The 18,430-nt window shown below is 35.4% G+C and overlaps 2 protein-coding genes across 2 annotated transcripts in view; both read left to right on the forward strand.

The window, feature by feature from the left end:
- Positions 3,475-4,888, forward strand: LOC104755879 (F-box/kelch-repeat protein At1g15670). The gene has a single exon (XM_010478353.1). The coding sequence runs from the start codon at positions 3,577-3,579 to the stop codon at positions 4,654-4,656; it is 1,080 nt and encodes a 359-aa protein (XP_010476655.1). The 5' UTR covers positions 3,475-3,576; the 3' UTR covers positions 4,657-4,888.
- The window catches only part of LOC104755880 (pyrophosphate-energized vacuolar membrane proton pump 1), a 3,787-nt gene continuing 3,713 nt past the window's right edge, over positions 18,357-18,430 (forward strand). Inside the window, exon 1 of the mRNA XM_010478354.2 lies at positions 18,357-18,420. The gene's annotated coding sequence lies outside the window, so the exon portion shown is untranslated. The remainder of the gene's footprint in view (positions 18,421-18,430) is intronic.

Genomic DNA, 18,430 nt, shown 5'->3' on the forward strand with positions numbered 1-18,430 from the left:
AAATAAATAAATATAATAAAATTAAAGATTATCATGTCTTGACAAAAATATGTATTTGGAAATCAAACGATGCATAGATATCACATAATACGTAATTCAGTATATCATTCGTAAGGTCCCCAGTCAAAATTAATCTACTCTAGCGTTCTTACATGAATAAAAATATTGGTCATATATATAATTAAATATCTTCAAGCTGACAAAAAATTATATATTTGGCAATAAAAACGATGTATATTCTAGATCTAAATACGTAATTCGGTATATCATTCGTAAGGTCCCAGTCAAAATTAATCTGCTCTCTATCGTTCTTATATATGCATTAAAATATTGGTCAGACTTGTTTACTGTTTCATAATGATTTAATTTGTTTTTATTTTCTTTTCAAACATTTGATTCAGTTTTTTTTTGTTTCTATATATAATGTCAGTCAGTCTGGTTATTGCGTTGACCAAGATAACCAGCCGACGATGGCTTGCCTTTGGGATGTTGACACCTTATCATTTGTTATTTGGGATTCAATTATTGTGTTAGCCAGACGCCGTGTCGTTTCCAACTGTCTGCAACCACATGCCGTGTTGTTTTTGCTTTCCTTTTGTTTCACAGTTTCATTAATCATCATTATTATGCCTCGTCACACTACTCCATAAAATTGTATATGCCTTCATCTGCTTACAAATCAAAAATACATTACATATAATAAAGCAGAGGAATGCCTACGATTTAGTAGTGGTGACAAATGTTATTCAGGCTATACCAATTTTCACTTCATTTATATGGAAATATAAAGATATACTATTATATTAAAAAAAAAGATATACTATTATTATATATTCAGATTTTTTTTTGGTAATCATTATATATTCAAATTACAACAAACAGTTGCGTAAATGGGGATGTGGTGGACCATAGAACGATTCCAAGTTGCATGGAACATGCCGTTTCCTAAACTACAATAATAGAGTACCAATTCGTATTTCGTTTCTCTTTTTTTCTCCTATATCGTTCCATATTTTCGTCCCTTACGTACATCATTCTCTTATCAGAATACCATAATTTACGGATTGTCAATATATTAATTAGTGTTTATAATGGTCTTCATATCTATTGTTAGACCCCACGTATATATGGAACAATAAAGAGTGCGAGTACATCTCTCATCTCTGATCTCTCTATAGGTTTTACATGTTTAATGCATGCTAGAAAATATTAAAGTGTTTGGTAGAAGAGATTATCACCCCTGAGAAAGATATTAGATATTCGGATAAGCTAGGGACTAAACGATACATTGTCTTCTGGAATCCTATAGGGAGTGACGTGATACACTTGTTTTTGGAGCTATTCGTGTCGGGTGGGGGATGTAGAGACATACCGTTTTACTTGATCGTCTCATCTTTGTATTATTGTTTCATTAACATTTTATTTATCTGTCATAGTTTGATTGGCAACCCGAAAACGATTTCCGGATAATTAAGACTTTAAGTAAGGTTTATAAGAAAACTAATATGAATCATATGATTTTGTTTTCTTTGGAGGGGACAAATTTAGTATTGGATATGTCATTTATATTAATAATGTGTGTGTGTGTGTGTGTGATCCACAATATTTTGTTATGAATAAAATTTAATTAATAACCATATATATAAAAACAAAAGTTGTTCGATCTGTATGATTTAGCGATGTCTAATGTCATTGCACCCTTTAATAATATAATTTAATGGCCTACAAACAATAGAGAAAGGATATACAAAATTAAAAATGTAAAAAATATCAGGAAAAAAAAACAATGGAAAATAAGAGGAAGGAAGAAACCCCAATTGTTGAACTTTTCAATATTTTAGGGTGTTTATTTTCTTAATTCCCTGTTTCTCACGTTTTTCTTAGAATTGCTAATGAGTTTTGTTAAATAGTTTTAGTTAGTGGATTGGATAAGTTGTTCACAGGGAGAAAACACAAATGAAATTATAAAATTATATTCGAGTAGAAAGGTCTTCAAACTTTTTTCTTAAAAAAAAAGTTAAAAATCAAAAGGATTCATGGCGTACAGTTGTATTTGTCTTAGAGCTATATCATGAGTATTAAATCAACACACACTTGTATATTATAAAACGGGAATTATCTATGTAAAACACGTTAGGGTTTTTAATTAGGGAAAAAAATGCGGTTTTTGTCATTTATATACAGTATCTATAAAATTACTTTAAGTGTCTATAAACAAAATAAAGAAGTCAGTGAAAGTGACGAGGTATTTGCCTCTTTTCAAAGTCGCCTTTACCTTATAGAATTTCGTGTTATTGTCTCTTTTGCGTTGGGCGACTTGTATTGTATATTTGTATATTCTATCAAATCAACCCAAATCATCAATTTTTCGTATTATCAAAATGGAGACACTATCACTAGACCGTCTAGGATATAGACGTATCGGTTTAACCAAAATTTAAGTATGCTTCACCCTATACCCATCCGTGTTTATTGATATGATATAATAATTCTGATACTGTAATATACTACTAATCAGTATGAGAATACAATAATCGTTTGGGTGGCTATTAGTTAGCATGTCTTCGTGAATAATTTACGCCACATGGGCTCACATGGGACCTTTGTAATATTTTTCTCAAATATTTTAACTACCATACTTTGACATTTTTTTCTCTCTAAAATGTTGGAATATATAGCATTGATATGTAGATCCATGCATAAATTATTGATTTCTTTTTGATATCTCCACTACCAAACTAGTCCAATACTAATATTTTATTTTGTTTGTCTCCACTTAAGCTACAACGTGGAATAGTTTGATTAACACGTTAATTGAAGATTCTATAATTTTTTTATACATGTACACTTTAATAATTACGGCATAAAGCAACGTTAATTCCACGTCGAGCATCTTAATATTGCGATTAGTCAGTGAGAGTTAACTTAAATATTCCATTATCGCAAAGTCAGCTGCAACAATATTAAGATGCTTAAGTGCTTAACTTAAAAGATGGATTCAAGTATTTATTTAACATAGAATGAGTTGGAATGAAAACTGCTCTTTAGGTCTAGAAATCGAATGGACCCAATTGGTGTACAAGGTCTCCATCAAATAAACGCAAAACCGCAAAATAATTCAAACATCCGATCGGTACTCTCTCCCGACTTCTGTTAACTTTCTCCTATCAATAATTAATGAAAAAAAATTCAGAAACGTTCGTAGAAGAAATTTATGTAAACCATCAAAATCAAGAAAAGTCGTAAAAGCAAAAAGAACTTAAAACAACAGTCATATACTACTACTATTCCTTTACTTTTTCATGATAAAACGTAACCTTTTACTTTTCTAGTCTTTAAACCAATTATATTTCTTATTCGAATCATAAGTAGGTTGATAAAATCAATAAAATACCTATATTTTTATATAATCGAATTAAAAATTCCACTTTCTGTTTATTAGCTTCTAGAAGACTTATCTCCTCTATAAAGTGGGCTACAACACACTCTTCTCTCTCACATCATTCATAATCTCATATTCCCCAATCTGAATAATATTTCATTTTCTCAAATCTTGAAAACTTTCTAAAACGATCGATGGAGCTTATTCCTGATCTTCCCGAAACCGTAGCCCGCGAGTGTCTCCTACGCAGCTCCTACCACCAGTTCCCTCTTATGGCTTCCGTTTGCAAACTCTGGCAGCGAGAAATCAGCCTCCCTGATTTTTTCCGACACCGTAAAGCTTCAGGACATAGTCAAGAGCTTCTTGTCCTGTCTCAAGCTCAAGTCGACGACCCGGTTAACAAACTCGGTTCGGGTAAAACCATCCCCACGCCCGTGTACCGGATTTCGGTTCTTGAACTTGGGTCCGGTCTTAGGAGCGAGCTGCCTCCGGTTCCAGGCCAATCCAACGGGTTGCCTCTGTTCTGTAGACTAGCCTCCGTCGGGTCGGATCTTGTTGTGTTGGGCGGGCTTGACCCGGTTACGTGGAGGACCTCTGACTCGGTCTTCGTTTTCAGCTTCTTGACGTCCACGTGGCGCGTCGGGAAGAGCATACCAGGTGGACCTCGTTCATTCTTCGCCTGCGCTTCGGATTCTGTACGGAACGTCTTCGTGGCGGGTGGACACGACGAAGACAAGAACGCGATGATGTCAGCTCTAGTGTACGACGTGGCTGAAGATAAATGGGCCTTTTTACCGGATATGGGCCGGGAGAGAGACGAATGCACGGCTGTTTTCCACGCTGGCAAATTCCACGTCATCGGTGGTTACGCCACGGAGGAGCAAGGGCAGTTTAGTAAAACAGCTGAATCGTTCGACGTCAGCACGTGGCGGTGGGGCTCGCAGGCGGACGAGTTCCTCTCTTCGGGGATGACTACGTGGCCTCCGGTTTGTGCTGCCGGTGAATACGGAGATTTGTACGCTTGTTGTCGCCGTGACCTGATGGTGATGAGAGGCGATACGTGGCATAAAGTTGGGGAGATACCTGCTGACGTGTGCAATGTGTCTTATGTGGCGGTAAGGAGGTCCGGGAAGCTGGTCGTGATCGGTTCGGCTCGGTACGGAGAACCAAGTGTAGGGTATAGTTGGGATATGAGCAATTCTCGATGGGTAAAACTGGAAAGACATGAAAAATATGAAGGTCACGTTCAAGCTGGTTGCTTCTTGGAGATGTAAAAATAACTTGAATAAGGTTCATATGTCGTTCATGCGTAATAACGTTAAAGTGGTCGGTTGGTTTTTCCATGCGTGACTGTATCAAATATTCTAAAGTGCTATAGATATATTAATTTGTAAGCATGATTTATAGTCGACTGATTGTATAAAATTGTCATATGTGTGATGTTAATAATTCAATGTAGACATAATAAGCTTACGAGGACAAGAGTGTCGATGCGTTATGTACTTATATGTTGGTCCCATTTCGTTTTTGGTTTTAAAAATACCACAATCGTGTCATCTGAAGTTATGTTGCTAGTTGAAACGAAATTCCCATGAACATCAACTCAAATTGAAGTCAAAAGTATGCAACTGGATGCAATTAACGCATGACATCAGGTTAACATCTTTTGGAACATTACGTTCCAATGGTAATTATGCATCCCTCTGAAACCCATATCATTTTAAGATTCTCACTAAAACTGTATGCATTATGTACCTTTCATTCTCTCATAATTATTATGCTAAGGAAATTTGGTATACGAGACTTATGTTGGGCCAAGAATGAATTTAACTTTTACATTTTGTAAACCCACTAACAGCCCATATTTTAACAATTCTCAATAACAAACTCTGTACTATTTGTGTCTGTGTGTACGCAGAATTAATGAGGCGTGAGTCGTTCAATCTTCCCAAAAAGAAAATCTAGAAATAGACTAGATTAGTTCTTGATGCTAGAACATTTGGTGTTTTCACTTATTGTGGTGTTTTCGGAATTTTTTTTGTTTGGGAAACATATTGTGGAGTTTGTATTGCATCGTTAGACTGAAATTTAACAGAGAAATTCCATTTAGATTTGAGTATGGGAAATTCAGTTACCTAAGTTTGTTTTTGGCATACCAAGTGTTCAATTTAATGCCTGAGAGAGAGATCATATTCAATTCGTACATTTCATTCTAATCCGATGATTTTAATTTGTACAATTCGTACAAAAATCCAATGAATCATCGGGTTGAGATTCAATTATTGATTACATTGATGCATCTGTAATTGACAATTGATTTGAGGGTGATGATAAATTTTTCAATGACTTAGTGATGTGTGAACTTAGTGACAGAAGCTTTCACTAAGTTTATGTCTTAGTCTTACAAATACAATCATTGATCCTCTTGAGTCTTGTCGACTGATTTAGGAACTAGGAAGTTTGTTCTTGTTTAGTTCAAAGCTTGTCTCTCTGTTTGTTACTTTGTTACAATCATTGATCCTCTTGTCTGTTTGTTTGTTCTTGTTCAATTGTTCCATTGATTTTATTTTCTTCATCGTTTGATTCTACTTCTTGTACGGATTGTGTAGTTTCTAAGTCCATGTTATGGGTCAGTAAGTCTAGATCGAGCTCTTTCTGATTGGTTTCATTGAGGAATGTGTTTGTTAGTTTTTCCTCTTGCTATTTCCATCAGCTAAATCTATTTGGACACTGATTTCTGATTGGTTTCCGTCTATTTTTGTATATTACCTGACTTACATAGGAATTTTTGTTTGCATTAGTTTCAAATTCAATGAACTGTGATATCTTGTGCTTTCATGAGGTTTTTGTTGTTCCTTTACATTTTACAATAGTCTATCGTCTTCTCTGTTGACAAATAGATCTTGTTAGAAATTCAATTTGGCAAATTTAGAAAATCATGTAAATGTGTTGTAATGAGTCATTGAGTTAGTGTTCTTGGTTTGTATTTTGTTATGTGAACACATCTTTTTTTATTGATGCATTGATTTTGTCAACATGAATTTGTAGGCATGATGGAGGACTAGAGAAAACCCATTACAAATAATATGCATCTGGCGAAGAAGTTCCCCATGTGGAAAGTTGATCCACAAGTAGAAACACTTGTTGAAGCCACGTGCTTCAAACATTTTCTGCGGTTTCACGAAGGAAAGTCTTTCACCCTAAATTTGTCACTCCTCACTGCCTTGGCATACTTCTAGGATAGAAAGGAGAGTGTATTTTCCTTCGGGATAGTAAGTCATTTTTTGTTGACTTTAGTCTCGAAGATGTTTTATACATAACTGGCCTTTCGATTGACGGGGACCCGGTATTTCTCTGTAATTACTATTACTATTTTCCTCATTACTATTTTTCTCACTATTGATTATTGTATTCTCAATTGGGATGCAGGTGACTGGAGTTGAGAATGTCTCTGCTCTTGTAATTGCACAAGAATTAAATATACTTGAAACAGAGGTGGACGCCTTATATTTCAAGAGAAAAGACGCACATAAAAATGTCCGCCTGGATCTCAATATGCTGCGAACAAGATTTGAAAAAGTTCCCGAGGGGTGTCGTGACTGTGATGCTTATCTAAAGGCTTACCTGTTGTATTTGTTAGGCACTGTCATAATGCCTAACAATACCGAAGGGATTTCTCCTATCTATTTACCTCTCCTGGGTAGAAACACAGTTAACAAGTACGCTTGGGGCGCCGCGATGGTGGGATTCCTAAAAGATTCATTGAATGACACCAAGGCTCTTCTTGATCAAAGGAAAACCGGAAGCATATCTGGGTTTGTTTATGCTATCATGGTAAGGTCTTTATTTAATGAAGTTAAAATTAATTACTTTAATTCATAATACATACTCACAATTCTTGTTCTATGTTACTTTATTGTAGGTGTTTGCTTTAGAAAGGTTTGCATGCGTCCGTGAGGAACTCTCTCTAACTCCTCCAGCCAAAAAAATTCCTCTTATGTTAGCCTGGATGGATGTTTTGTCCAAAGCCCCAGTGAAAGTAACCATGATAGAAACATTCCGAGATTTGCTTCAGAATATGAAGAGACATGAGGTAATACTTTATTTTAGGATATAAACTGCAAATATATTGTGATGTATTCTTCTTGTAAGTTAAATGCTTGATTATATTTATGCAGGTTGTTTGGCAGCCCTATCATGATTTTGGTGAATTATCCGATGAGTTCAAAGATCAGTTGTCGATAATCTATCTGCGGGTTCCGTGTATTTGTTTCAATGCGGTCGCCTACAACCGTCCGGACAAATGCTTTAGGCAACTCGGACTGAAGAAATCAGAGTTGCAACGTCTATCGAGAAGCAGGAGTAAACATACGAAAGTTAAGTTTAGCCAACATAAAAGACAAGATTGACGAGCTGTGCGTCCGTTTTACAGAAAAGTGAATGAAGAGTGGGATAACCGCCATAACTATTCTGTGAGGAAATCTGAAGCTCCACAGCAGGTAATTTCAAGTTTTTTTCCAGTAACCGCAATAACAAGTTTGTTTTAATTTTACACTTTGTGATGCCATAGTATGTCCCACATACCAAGAGAGGTAGGCATTGGTGATGCCATAGTATCTGATCAGTTGTTTATTGCGTTAAATTTTTTTTTTTTTATATAGAGAAGTTTAAAGTTATATGTTCATTCATTTAGATAGAAGGGTATATAGACTCTTTAGCGGAAAATTAATTCATAACGTTTGCATCTTTTTACTGAAAATAACTATTAGGGAAGAGGAGATGAGTCTCAACCAGTTCCAATTCCATAATTGCTGAAAATAACTATTAGGGAATTTGGTTCAACAATTGAATTATTTCCAGTTTGTTTTTTACATCATTCTTTTGAATAACTGGCAGGGAAGAACATCTCCATCTCATGCAAGCCCAAGTCATCATATTAATGACAATAATGAGGTGATGTTATATTGTTTAACACAAACGAAAGTAGAGTGCCATAGTTTAAAGATATATTGTTTGTACATCATTCTTTTTTTTAACACAAGTGCCTCATGAAACACATGTGTGTTATATAATGTGTTTCTTTTACTAACAGAAGTGCCTCATGGAATCCGCTTGGTCTGTGTTTTTCTTTTCTGTGGCTAAAACTTTGTTGATGTTGAGTCACAGCCTCATGTTGAGCCGAACCTATATGTGGAGCAGCCACAGCCACAACCTGATGATGTTGAGCAGCCACCCCAAAATTCCCCTTCTCATGAAGTAGTTGAAGAAGATCAAACTTCCCCTTTTCATGAAGAATATTATCAAACTTCCCCTTTTCATGAAGTAGTTCAAGAAGAGCGACAGTCTCGTCAAGAAGACGAGGAGGACAAAGAGGACGAAGAGGAGGAGGAGGACAAAGAGGTCGAGGAGGATGTTGAGCCACAACCTGATAATGTTGAGTCACAGTCTCGTCAAAAGCGACAATCTCGTGAAGAAGAGGAGGACGAAGAGTAAGAGGAGGACGAAGAGGATGTTGAGGATGAAGAGGCGGTAGTAGAGAAGCCAACAGATAATAGGCGTAGTACTCGGGAAAAAAACCCAATAAACTATTTTTGCCTGAGTGGAAAGCGTCCAACTCCACAGAGAGGCCGAGGAAGACCACCAAAGAGAGGCCGGGGGACACCACGAAAGAAGAAGGAGGAGACCACCCAGTGAAATCAGAAAAAGAGAGGCCGGGGAGACCACGAGAGAATACCCAGGGAAATGAGGCTTAAAACATCTCTTCTCTTCACGTTTAATGGATCATATATAAGTGAAGAATCTTGGAAGTTAGTGCTACTTAGACACTACTTAGACATGTTTTTTGGTGAATACACTTAGTTTAGGATTTGAGGATTTTAGAATCTTTGTTTTGTCTGATTGTTTAATCTGGATTTTAGTAACATTTATATTTGTTTCCATTGTTGAATCGTTTCATTGTTTAGTCTGTGTAGGATTTGTTTGCATTTTTCAATTGTTAACATATGTTTAGATACTTTATTTTTGTTTCCATATGCCCTTGAATTGTTAAGTCATGTTCAACATTTTGTTTCCACCATACATTCAAATATAAACTATGTATGGTGGAATGTATGGTGGAATATAAACTATGTATGGTGGAATGTATGGTGGAATATAAACTATACATAGTTTATATTTGAATGTATGGTGGAAACAAAATGTTGAACATGACTTAACAATTCAAGGGCATATGGAAACAAAAATAAACTATCTAAACATGTGTTAACAATTGAAAAATGCAAACAAATACTACACAGACTAAACAATGAAACGATTCAACAATGGAAACAAATATAAATGTTACTAAAATCCAGATTAAACAATCAGACAAAACAAAGATTCTAAAATACTCAAATCCTAAATTAAGTGTATTCACCAAAAAACATGTCACTAACATCCAAGATTCTTCACTTACATATGATCCATTAAACGTGAAGAGAAGAGATGTTTTAAGCCTCCTTTCCCTGGGTATTCTCTCGTGGTCTCCCCCGGCCTCTCTTTTCTGATTTCCTTGGGTGGTCTCCTCCTTCTTCTTTCGTGGTCTCCCCCGGCCTCTCTTTGGTGGTCTTCCTCGGCCTCTCTGTGGAGCTTGACGCTTTCCACTCGGGCAAAAATAGTATATTGGGTTTTTTTCCCGAGTACTACGCCTATTATCTGCTGGCTTCTCTACTAATGCCTCTTCGTCCTCAACATCCTCTTCGTTCTCTTCGTCCTCCTCCTCCTCTTTGTCATCTTCGTCCTCCTCCTCCTCTTTGTCCTCTTCGTCCTCCTCGTCTTCACGAGACTGTCGCTCTTGACGAGACTATGACTCAACATCATCAGGCTGTGGCTCAACATCCTCTTCGTCCTCCTCCTCCTCTTCGTCCTCCTCGTCTTCTTGACGAGACTGTCGCTCTTCTTGAACTACTTCATGTAAAAGGGACTTGTGATAATATTCTTCATGAAAAGGGGAAGTTTGATCTTCTTCAACTACTTCATGAGAAGGGGAATTTTGGGGTGGCTGCTCAACATCATCAGGTTGTGGCTGTGGCTGCTCCACATATAGGTTCGGCTCAACATGAGGCTGTGACTCAACATCAACAAAGTTTTAGCCACAGAAAAGAAAAACACAGACCACGCGGGTTCCATGAGGCACTTCTGTTAGTAAAAGAAACACATTATATAACACACATGTGTTTCATGAGGCACTTGTGTTAAAGAAAAAAGAATGATGTACAAACAGTATATCTTTAAACTATGGCACTCTACTTTCATTTGTGTTAAACAGTATAACATCACTTTATTACTGTCATTGATATGATGACTTGGGCTTGCATGAGATGGAGGTTGTCTTCCCTGCCAGTTATTCAAAAGAATGATGTACAAAACAAACTGGAAATAATTCAATTGTTGAACCAAATTCCCTAATAGTTATTTTCAGCAATTAGAGAATTAGAACTGGTTGAGACTCATCTCCTCTTCCCTAATAGTTATTTTCAGCAAAAAGATGCAAACGTTATGAATTAATTTTCCGCTAAAGAGTCTATACCCTTCTATCTAAATGAATGAACATATAACTTTAAACTTCTTTATATAAAAAAAAAGAATTTAACGCAATAAACAACTGATCAGATACTATGGCATCACCAATGCCTACCTCTCGTGGTATGTGGGACATACTATGGCATCACAAAGTGTTAAATTAAAACAAACTTGTTGTGGCAATTACTGGAAAAAAAAACTTGAAATTACCTGCTGTGGAGCTTCAGATTTCCTCACAGAATAGTTATGGCGGTTATCCCACTCTTCATTCACTTTTCTGTAAAACGGACACACAGCTCGCCAATCTTGTCCTTTATGTTGGCTGAACTTAACTTTCGTATGTTTACTCCTGCTTCTCGATAGACGTTGCAACTCTGATTTCTTCAGTCTGAGTTGCCTAAAGCATTTGTCCGGACGGTTGTAGGCGACCACATTGAAACAAATACACGGAATCCGCAGATAGATCATCGACAACTGATCTTTGAACTCATCGGATAATTCACCAAAATCATGATAGGGCTGCTAAACAACCTACGTAAATATAATCAAGCATTTAACTTACAAGAAGAATACATCAAAATATATTTGCAGTTTATATCCTAAAATAAAGTATTACCTCATGTCTCTTCATATTCTGAAGCAAATCTCGGAATGTTTCTATCCTGGTTACCTTCACTGGGGCTTTGGACAAAACATCCATCCAGGCTAACATAAGAGGACTTTTTTTGGCTGGAGGAGTTAGAGAGAGTTCCTCACGGACGCATGCAAACCTTTCTAAAGTAAACACCTACAATAAAGTAACATAGCACAAGAATTGTGAGTATGTATTATGAATTAAAGTAATTAATTTGCACTTCATTAAATAAAGACTTTACCATGATAGCATAAACAAACCCAGATCTGCTTCCGGTTTTCCTCTGATCAAGAAGAGCTTTGGTGTCATTCAATGAATCTTTTAGGAATCCCATCATCGCGGCGCCCCAAACGTACTTGTTAACTGTGTTTCTACCCAGGAGTAGCCCTGGGCATTCGGGTACTCGGGTCGGGTTCGGGTAGGAACCGATCGGGTTCGGATTTTTCGGGTAGAGGAGTTTAGGTCCAATAGGATAAACAGAAAATATCGGTTCGGATTCGGTTCGGGTCTTACCGGGTTCGGGTCGGTTTGGGTCTAAAATTTCAGAACCTATAAATACCCGAAAAATCGGGTATCATCCGGGTTCATGTTTTTTTGTACCCGATTACCCGAAATTTAACCTGATAACCTGAATTTTACTCGATTACCCGGAAATTTTAATGTTAAATATCAAAATTAAATTTTTAAAATTAATTTTTTTAAAAAGATTGGTTAATTTTTTAAAAAATATAGCTAAACATTTTAATATAATTTTGGTTATTTTGAGTATTTTGATTTAGGAAGAACTAATATTTTTGAATTTTAAGTTGTAACTTTGAATAGCTATGTTATAAAAAAAAAATATAACTAGTATTTTATGTATATTATTTTATTTCGGGTTTGTCAGGTATCCATTCGGTTCTCGGTTCGGTTCCGGGTTCGGTTCTGGTTCTTCGGGTTTAGGAGATTAGGACCCAATAGGGTATTCTACCGGTTCCGGGTTCGGATTCGGGTCCATATTTTCGGGTCGGTTCCGGTTCGGGTTTTCGGTTCCGGTTTTTTTGCCCAGGCCTACCCAGGAGAGGTAAATAGATAGGAGAAATCCCTTCGGTATTGTTAGGCATTATGACAGTGCCTAACAAATACAGCAGGTAAGCCTTTAGATAAGCATCACAGTCACGACACCCATCGGAAACTTTTTCAAATCTTGTTCGCAGCATATTGAGATCCAGGCAGACATTTTTATGTGCATCTTTTCTCTTGAAATATAAGGCGTCCACCTCTGTTTCAAGTTTATTTAATTCTTGTGCAATTACAAGAGCAGAGACATTCTCAACTCCAGTCACCTGCATCCTAATTGAGAATACAATAATCAATAGTGAGAAAAATAGTAATGAGGAAAATAGTAATAGTAATTACAGAGATATATCGGGTCCCCGTCAATCGAAAGGCCAGTTATGTATAAAACATCTTCGAGACTAAAATCAACAAAAAATGATTTATTATCCCGAAGGAAAATACACTCTCCTTTCTATCGTAGAAGTATGCCAAGGCAGTGAGGAGTGACAAATTTAGGGTGAAAGACTTTCCTTCGTGAAACTGCATAAAATGTTTGAAGAAAGTGGCTTCAACAAGTGTTTCTACTTGTGGATCAACTTTCCACATGGGGAACTTCTTCGCCAGATGCATATTATTTGTAATGGGTTTTCTCTGGTCCTCCATCTTGCCTACAAATTCATGTTGACAAAATCAATGCATCAATAAAAAGAGATGTGTTCACATAACGAAATACAAACCAAGAACACTAACTCAATGACTCATTACAACACATTTACAAGATTTTCTAAATTTGCCAAATTGAATTTCTAACAAGATCTATATATCAACAGAGAAGACGATAGACTATTGTAAAATGTAAAGGAACAACAAAAACCTCATGAAAGCACAAGATATCACAGTTCATTGAATTTTGAAACTAATGCAAACGAAAATTCCTATGTAAGTCAGGTAATATACAAAAATAGACGGAAACCATTCAGAAATCAGTGTCCAAATAGATTTAGCTGATGGAAATAGCAAGAGGAAAAACTAACAAACACATTCCTCAATGAAACCAATCAGAAAGAGCTCGATCTAGACTTACTGACCCATAACATGGACTTAGAAACTACACAATCCGTACAAGAAGTAGAATCAAACGATGAAGAAAATAAAATCAATGGAACAATTGAACAAGAACAAACAAACAGACAAGAGGATCAATGATTGTAACAAAGTAACAAACAGAGAGACAAGCTTTGAACTAAACAAGAACAAACTTCCTAGTTCCTAAATCAGTCGACAAGACTCAAGAGGATCAATGATTGTATTTGTAAGACTAAGACATAAACTTAGTGAAAGCTTCTGTCACTAAGTTCACACATCACTAAGTCATTGAAAAATTTATCATCACCCTCAAATCAATTTTCAATTACAGATGCATCAATGTAATCAATAATTGAATCTCAATCCGATGATTCATCGGATTTTTTTACGAATTGTACAAATTAAAATCATTGGATTAGAATGAAATGTACGAATTGAGTATGATCTCTCTCTCAGGCATTAAATTGAACACTTGGTATGCCAAAAACAAACTTAGGTAACTGAATTTCCCATACTCAAATCTAAGTGGAATTTCTCTATTAAATTTCAGTCTAACGATGCAATACAAACTCCACAATATGTTTCCCAAACAAAAAAATTCCGAAAACACCACAATAAGTGAAAACACCAAATGTTCTAGCATCAAGAACTAATTATCTTAAACAGAGTAGTTCTGGGAAGATTGAACGACTCACCCATGAACGTTTTTCTGGATATTACATTTCCTATGAACGTTTTTTTGGGTTTAAATACTACTAGTAGTCATTAGTCAATCCTCTCTATTCTATTCCACTCTAATAATTTTGATTCCAAAACTTTTTTTTTTATAAATTTTATTTCCAATGGAAACTAAAAATCTCAAACCCAAGTGAAACTTCAAGTTTCCTACGAATATGCTAAAGTTTTCTACGAATATGCTAAAAATTTCGGATGCAAGAAGGAACTTGTATACTCGTAGAAGGAACTTGTTGATTCACTTGATTTGAGATAAGGCATCCTCAACCTTGAAGATTCACTTGGTTAGTGATGAGGCTTCGTCTGAGGAAGAGATTAGTCACCCCCTCCTTACGCTTCTTCATGAGACGAAGGGGGGGATGACCGTCTTCTTTTTGAGACGACGCCCCATCCACTTTGGGTGCAAGCTAAAGATTCTCAGTGCATCCCTCTGAAACCCATATCATTTATATGGGAGCTCGTGGCACGCATTGGCTTGTCCAGGTTTTGATCACGATGTTTTCTACTCAATCCCAATTCATTCTCTCATAGTGTGGATGGGGTCGGTGGCTTGGCCACCTTCAGTATAATCTTATTCGTTTGTTTCGTTTCTCTATGTGAAATATAACATTCGCTTAATATCATGCTACTAGTCCCAACACATTCATGTTTCTAATAAACCCAAACTATTTGGATCAAAGCATATACAGTATATGGTCAGATAGAGAGGCCCATTATTCAGATATGGAGGGAGGAGTGGCCTATCTCCCATGTAAAATAATCGAATAAAAAAAGTGTGTTTTGGCGGGCAATTTCTGCAAATGCCAAAGAATCTCGAATATTCCATATTATTACCTGTCATTTCCCTTTCTTTGATAAACTACGAAACAAAAAAGAAACAAAAAAGAGGACAAACATATGAGTTTATATCAGAAGACACAAGCTGTTACGATTTCAATTCATTAATAATGATAATTTGGTTTGTGTAACCGTAGTTTAAAAAAAAAAATACAAAGTTTCTTTTTTTCTTAACCAAATATCATCAACTTAGTTAAACGTATGATTGTGTCAGTCATGAGAAACAAACTGAGGTCGCTCGGACTTGTGTCGGTGAGACTGAATCAGAAGCGAATTGTTTAAAGAGAGGGGGTATTGAACGTTGGATGTGAGGAGAGAGGACCCATACACCCACCAATCGAAAGGTCACGATCTATTTGAGGTGGAATTGAGTCCCACTTACCCGCAGGAATATTATGGGGACCGCACGCTCCTTAACTCTTGCAATGTCACTTGCTTCACATCCCACTCTTCAAGATAAAGCGATTTACATTACATTACATTACATTACACCATTTTCTCTTTATTTTATTAATACATGATTTTGATTTCCCTCCCTCAAAGATTTGCTTTGCTATCTCCTCCCATTACGCAATACAGTCAGTAATAATAAAGAAAACAATTCTAGATCTTATACGTTTTTTTTTTTTAAATATAGATACCAATAAATATCTGACACTACTACTAAATCGATAAAATGAATTAAAAATAATGCACCTACATGTTACTAAAGAAATCAAAACAATTCATAACTTTTGCCTATTAAGCATATGACTCGTCCGTGACTGTTTAACCAAATCAATCGGTACAAGTTATATCTTTTTATTACTACAAAATTTTGAATTCTCACGAACTTTTTTTATTAATTTGATTGATACTTATCACCGTCTTATGGCATTGTCAATGTGCATAAACTATAAACACTGAGATGTCACCAAATTTTGATGAGACTTAAAATTTAGAAAACATTATAATTACGACAACGACGATAATCTAATTACGTAGTATCATGGAAAGTGTCTCGAATGTTTACCGTGTAAATTAAAAAAATCATTCGCCTTCTTTCTAATTCAATTATTGTTTACTTTAATTAGGTGGTTTTGGTTTGAATTCTACGTTTTACACAGTCAGCACTTGGATAGATAGATAACCTTTGCCATGTAACGATATTTTTTAATTTAGGATATAAAATGGAAACTAAATCGTGATTGAAAGATAATAATAGAAGTATGTCGTCCAGCCAAAGATTTCATGTCCATTACACGATAATTTTTCCAGATTCATTAGAGCAAACCTGCAAAAGGGAACAAAGATAAAGCATGAGTGGTCACTAGTACTCACTGTTACCAAAAAAAATAAAATATTTAATGCTAAGAAAATACCACAAAATAAAAGTTTTAATAGTTAAGATTATATTTTAAAAAGATATTTATCCGATTGGAGGGTTTGCACACCATTCAATACACATAAATACGTCAGCCGTTCGAAAAAGGCCTCCCCTGCTATATCCATCCCTCTCTCACTCTCACACACAACACAGTCACACAACTCGTTAAATTTTTCTTATTCGTATGCTCTCTCAGAGGCGTTATCTACCTACGGTTGGGTGCACCGTATCTTCTTATACGTCTGTCACGTAATGAAAAGATGAATTTAAAAAAGTTTCGAATCTAAGTAATCTTTACGTAACCGAACAAATGCCAAAATAATTTAGTACAAACGTCGAATCAAATTGCGATGGTACTATAGAGTATCGATTCCATATTAGACGAATACACGAGTTCCTTTTTTTTTTTTTAAAATACCACTTTAAAATTGGATCATAAACTGTAAAGTTTATTTTGCTTTGAATATTTTCAATCTTATCTGACACAGTGACACCTAGATATTTTATCCGCACACGGATGTGTAGTTTTTATCTCTTTACCAAATTTAATCAAACATAATGATTTTCTTTATAAAAAAAAATCATAGTAGCCTTTACAATTATAGCAAACATTTACTTTTTACGGAATAGCAAAGCATTTATTTATATACATCTTTGTTGTCAAAAAAAAAAAACAATTTATTCACGATGATAAGGTAAATAACACATGGCCTATTTAATTGAAGGGCTAGATTTTTCTTCTAATGGTTTTCATGTTAAATTATATTTTCACTATGTTTTATATTTTTTTTTAATTTACATAACTGAAATTTTAACAATATATATTTCCTCCAAATATCATAATTATGAAATTAATACATAATGATTTAGGCTTTTGACTAAATATCTTTTTTTTTTCTTATTCTTTTGGATTAAAAGCTATTAACTGTTGTCCAAAAAAAAAAAAAAAGCTATTAACTAACCATATATCTCTCTATATATGCTACTATATACATTGAATTGAATACACAGCTGATTGGATAAAAACTTAGAATATACCATGGATAATAATATTTCCATGATCTTTAGCTAACTACAATTGATTTCTAAATATATAATTTAGTTTTAAGTCATTTATACATAAATGGATGTAAACTATAAGTCATTTATACATATATATATAGTTTAGGCTTTTTGACTAAATATCTTGTTTTTCTTATTCTTTTGGATTAACTATATCTCTCTCTATATATGCTAATTTGTACATTGAATTCTATGTACTGAGAATATACCATGGATAATAATAATATTATGATTGATCTTTACCTAACTACAATTAATTTCTAACCGCGTACGTGTGATTGACTACAATACCAGAAAAAGTACTAATCATGTACTTCACAATCGGACGGTCACAAACGCATCGATGCACACGTAGTAGGTGTCTTTCGCCCTAAAATCAACGACCGGGATGAACTTTAGCGTTACTTGGATGTCGTGTCCGATAACGATCGGTTAAGATTAAGATGACCAAAAAATATTCAGACATAACGAGCGTCGTCTACACGCGCTTTAAGGAATGAGTTTCGTATCTGATGGTGTAGCGTAAAAATCGTGAGCCAAACCGTACCCGATTCCAACTTTATTTCTGGATTGGAGCATCCAAGACGGAGAGAGAGGTACTCTTATAAAAACGACACCATATCCTCACCGAGTTTACGCCTCATTTCTTTCTTCACCTCTATCTCTGTGTGTTCCTTGTCTCTCTCGCGCGAAGCGCTTATCTTTGTTTCTTTTGTTTTTTTTTTTTTTT

The sequence above is a fragment of the Camelina sativa genome, chromosome 17 (assembly GCF_000633955.1).
Source record: "Camelina sativa cultivar DH55 chromosome 17, Cs, whole genome shotgun sequence".
Taxonomy (NCBI): Eukaryota; Viridiplantae; Streptophyta; class Magnoliopsida; order Brassicales; family Brassicaceae; genus Camelina; species Camelina sativa.

Bases quoted from the DNA above. Each gene is read 5' to 3' on its own strand.
- LOC104755879 (XM_010478353.1), top strand. From the start codon at position 3,577: ATGGAGCTTATTCCTGATCTTCCCGAAACCGTAGCCCGCGAGTGTCTC.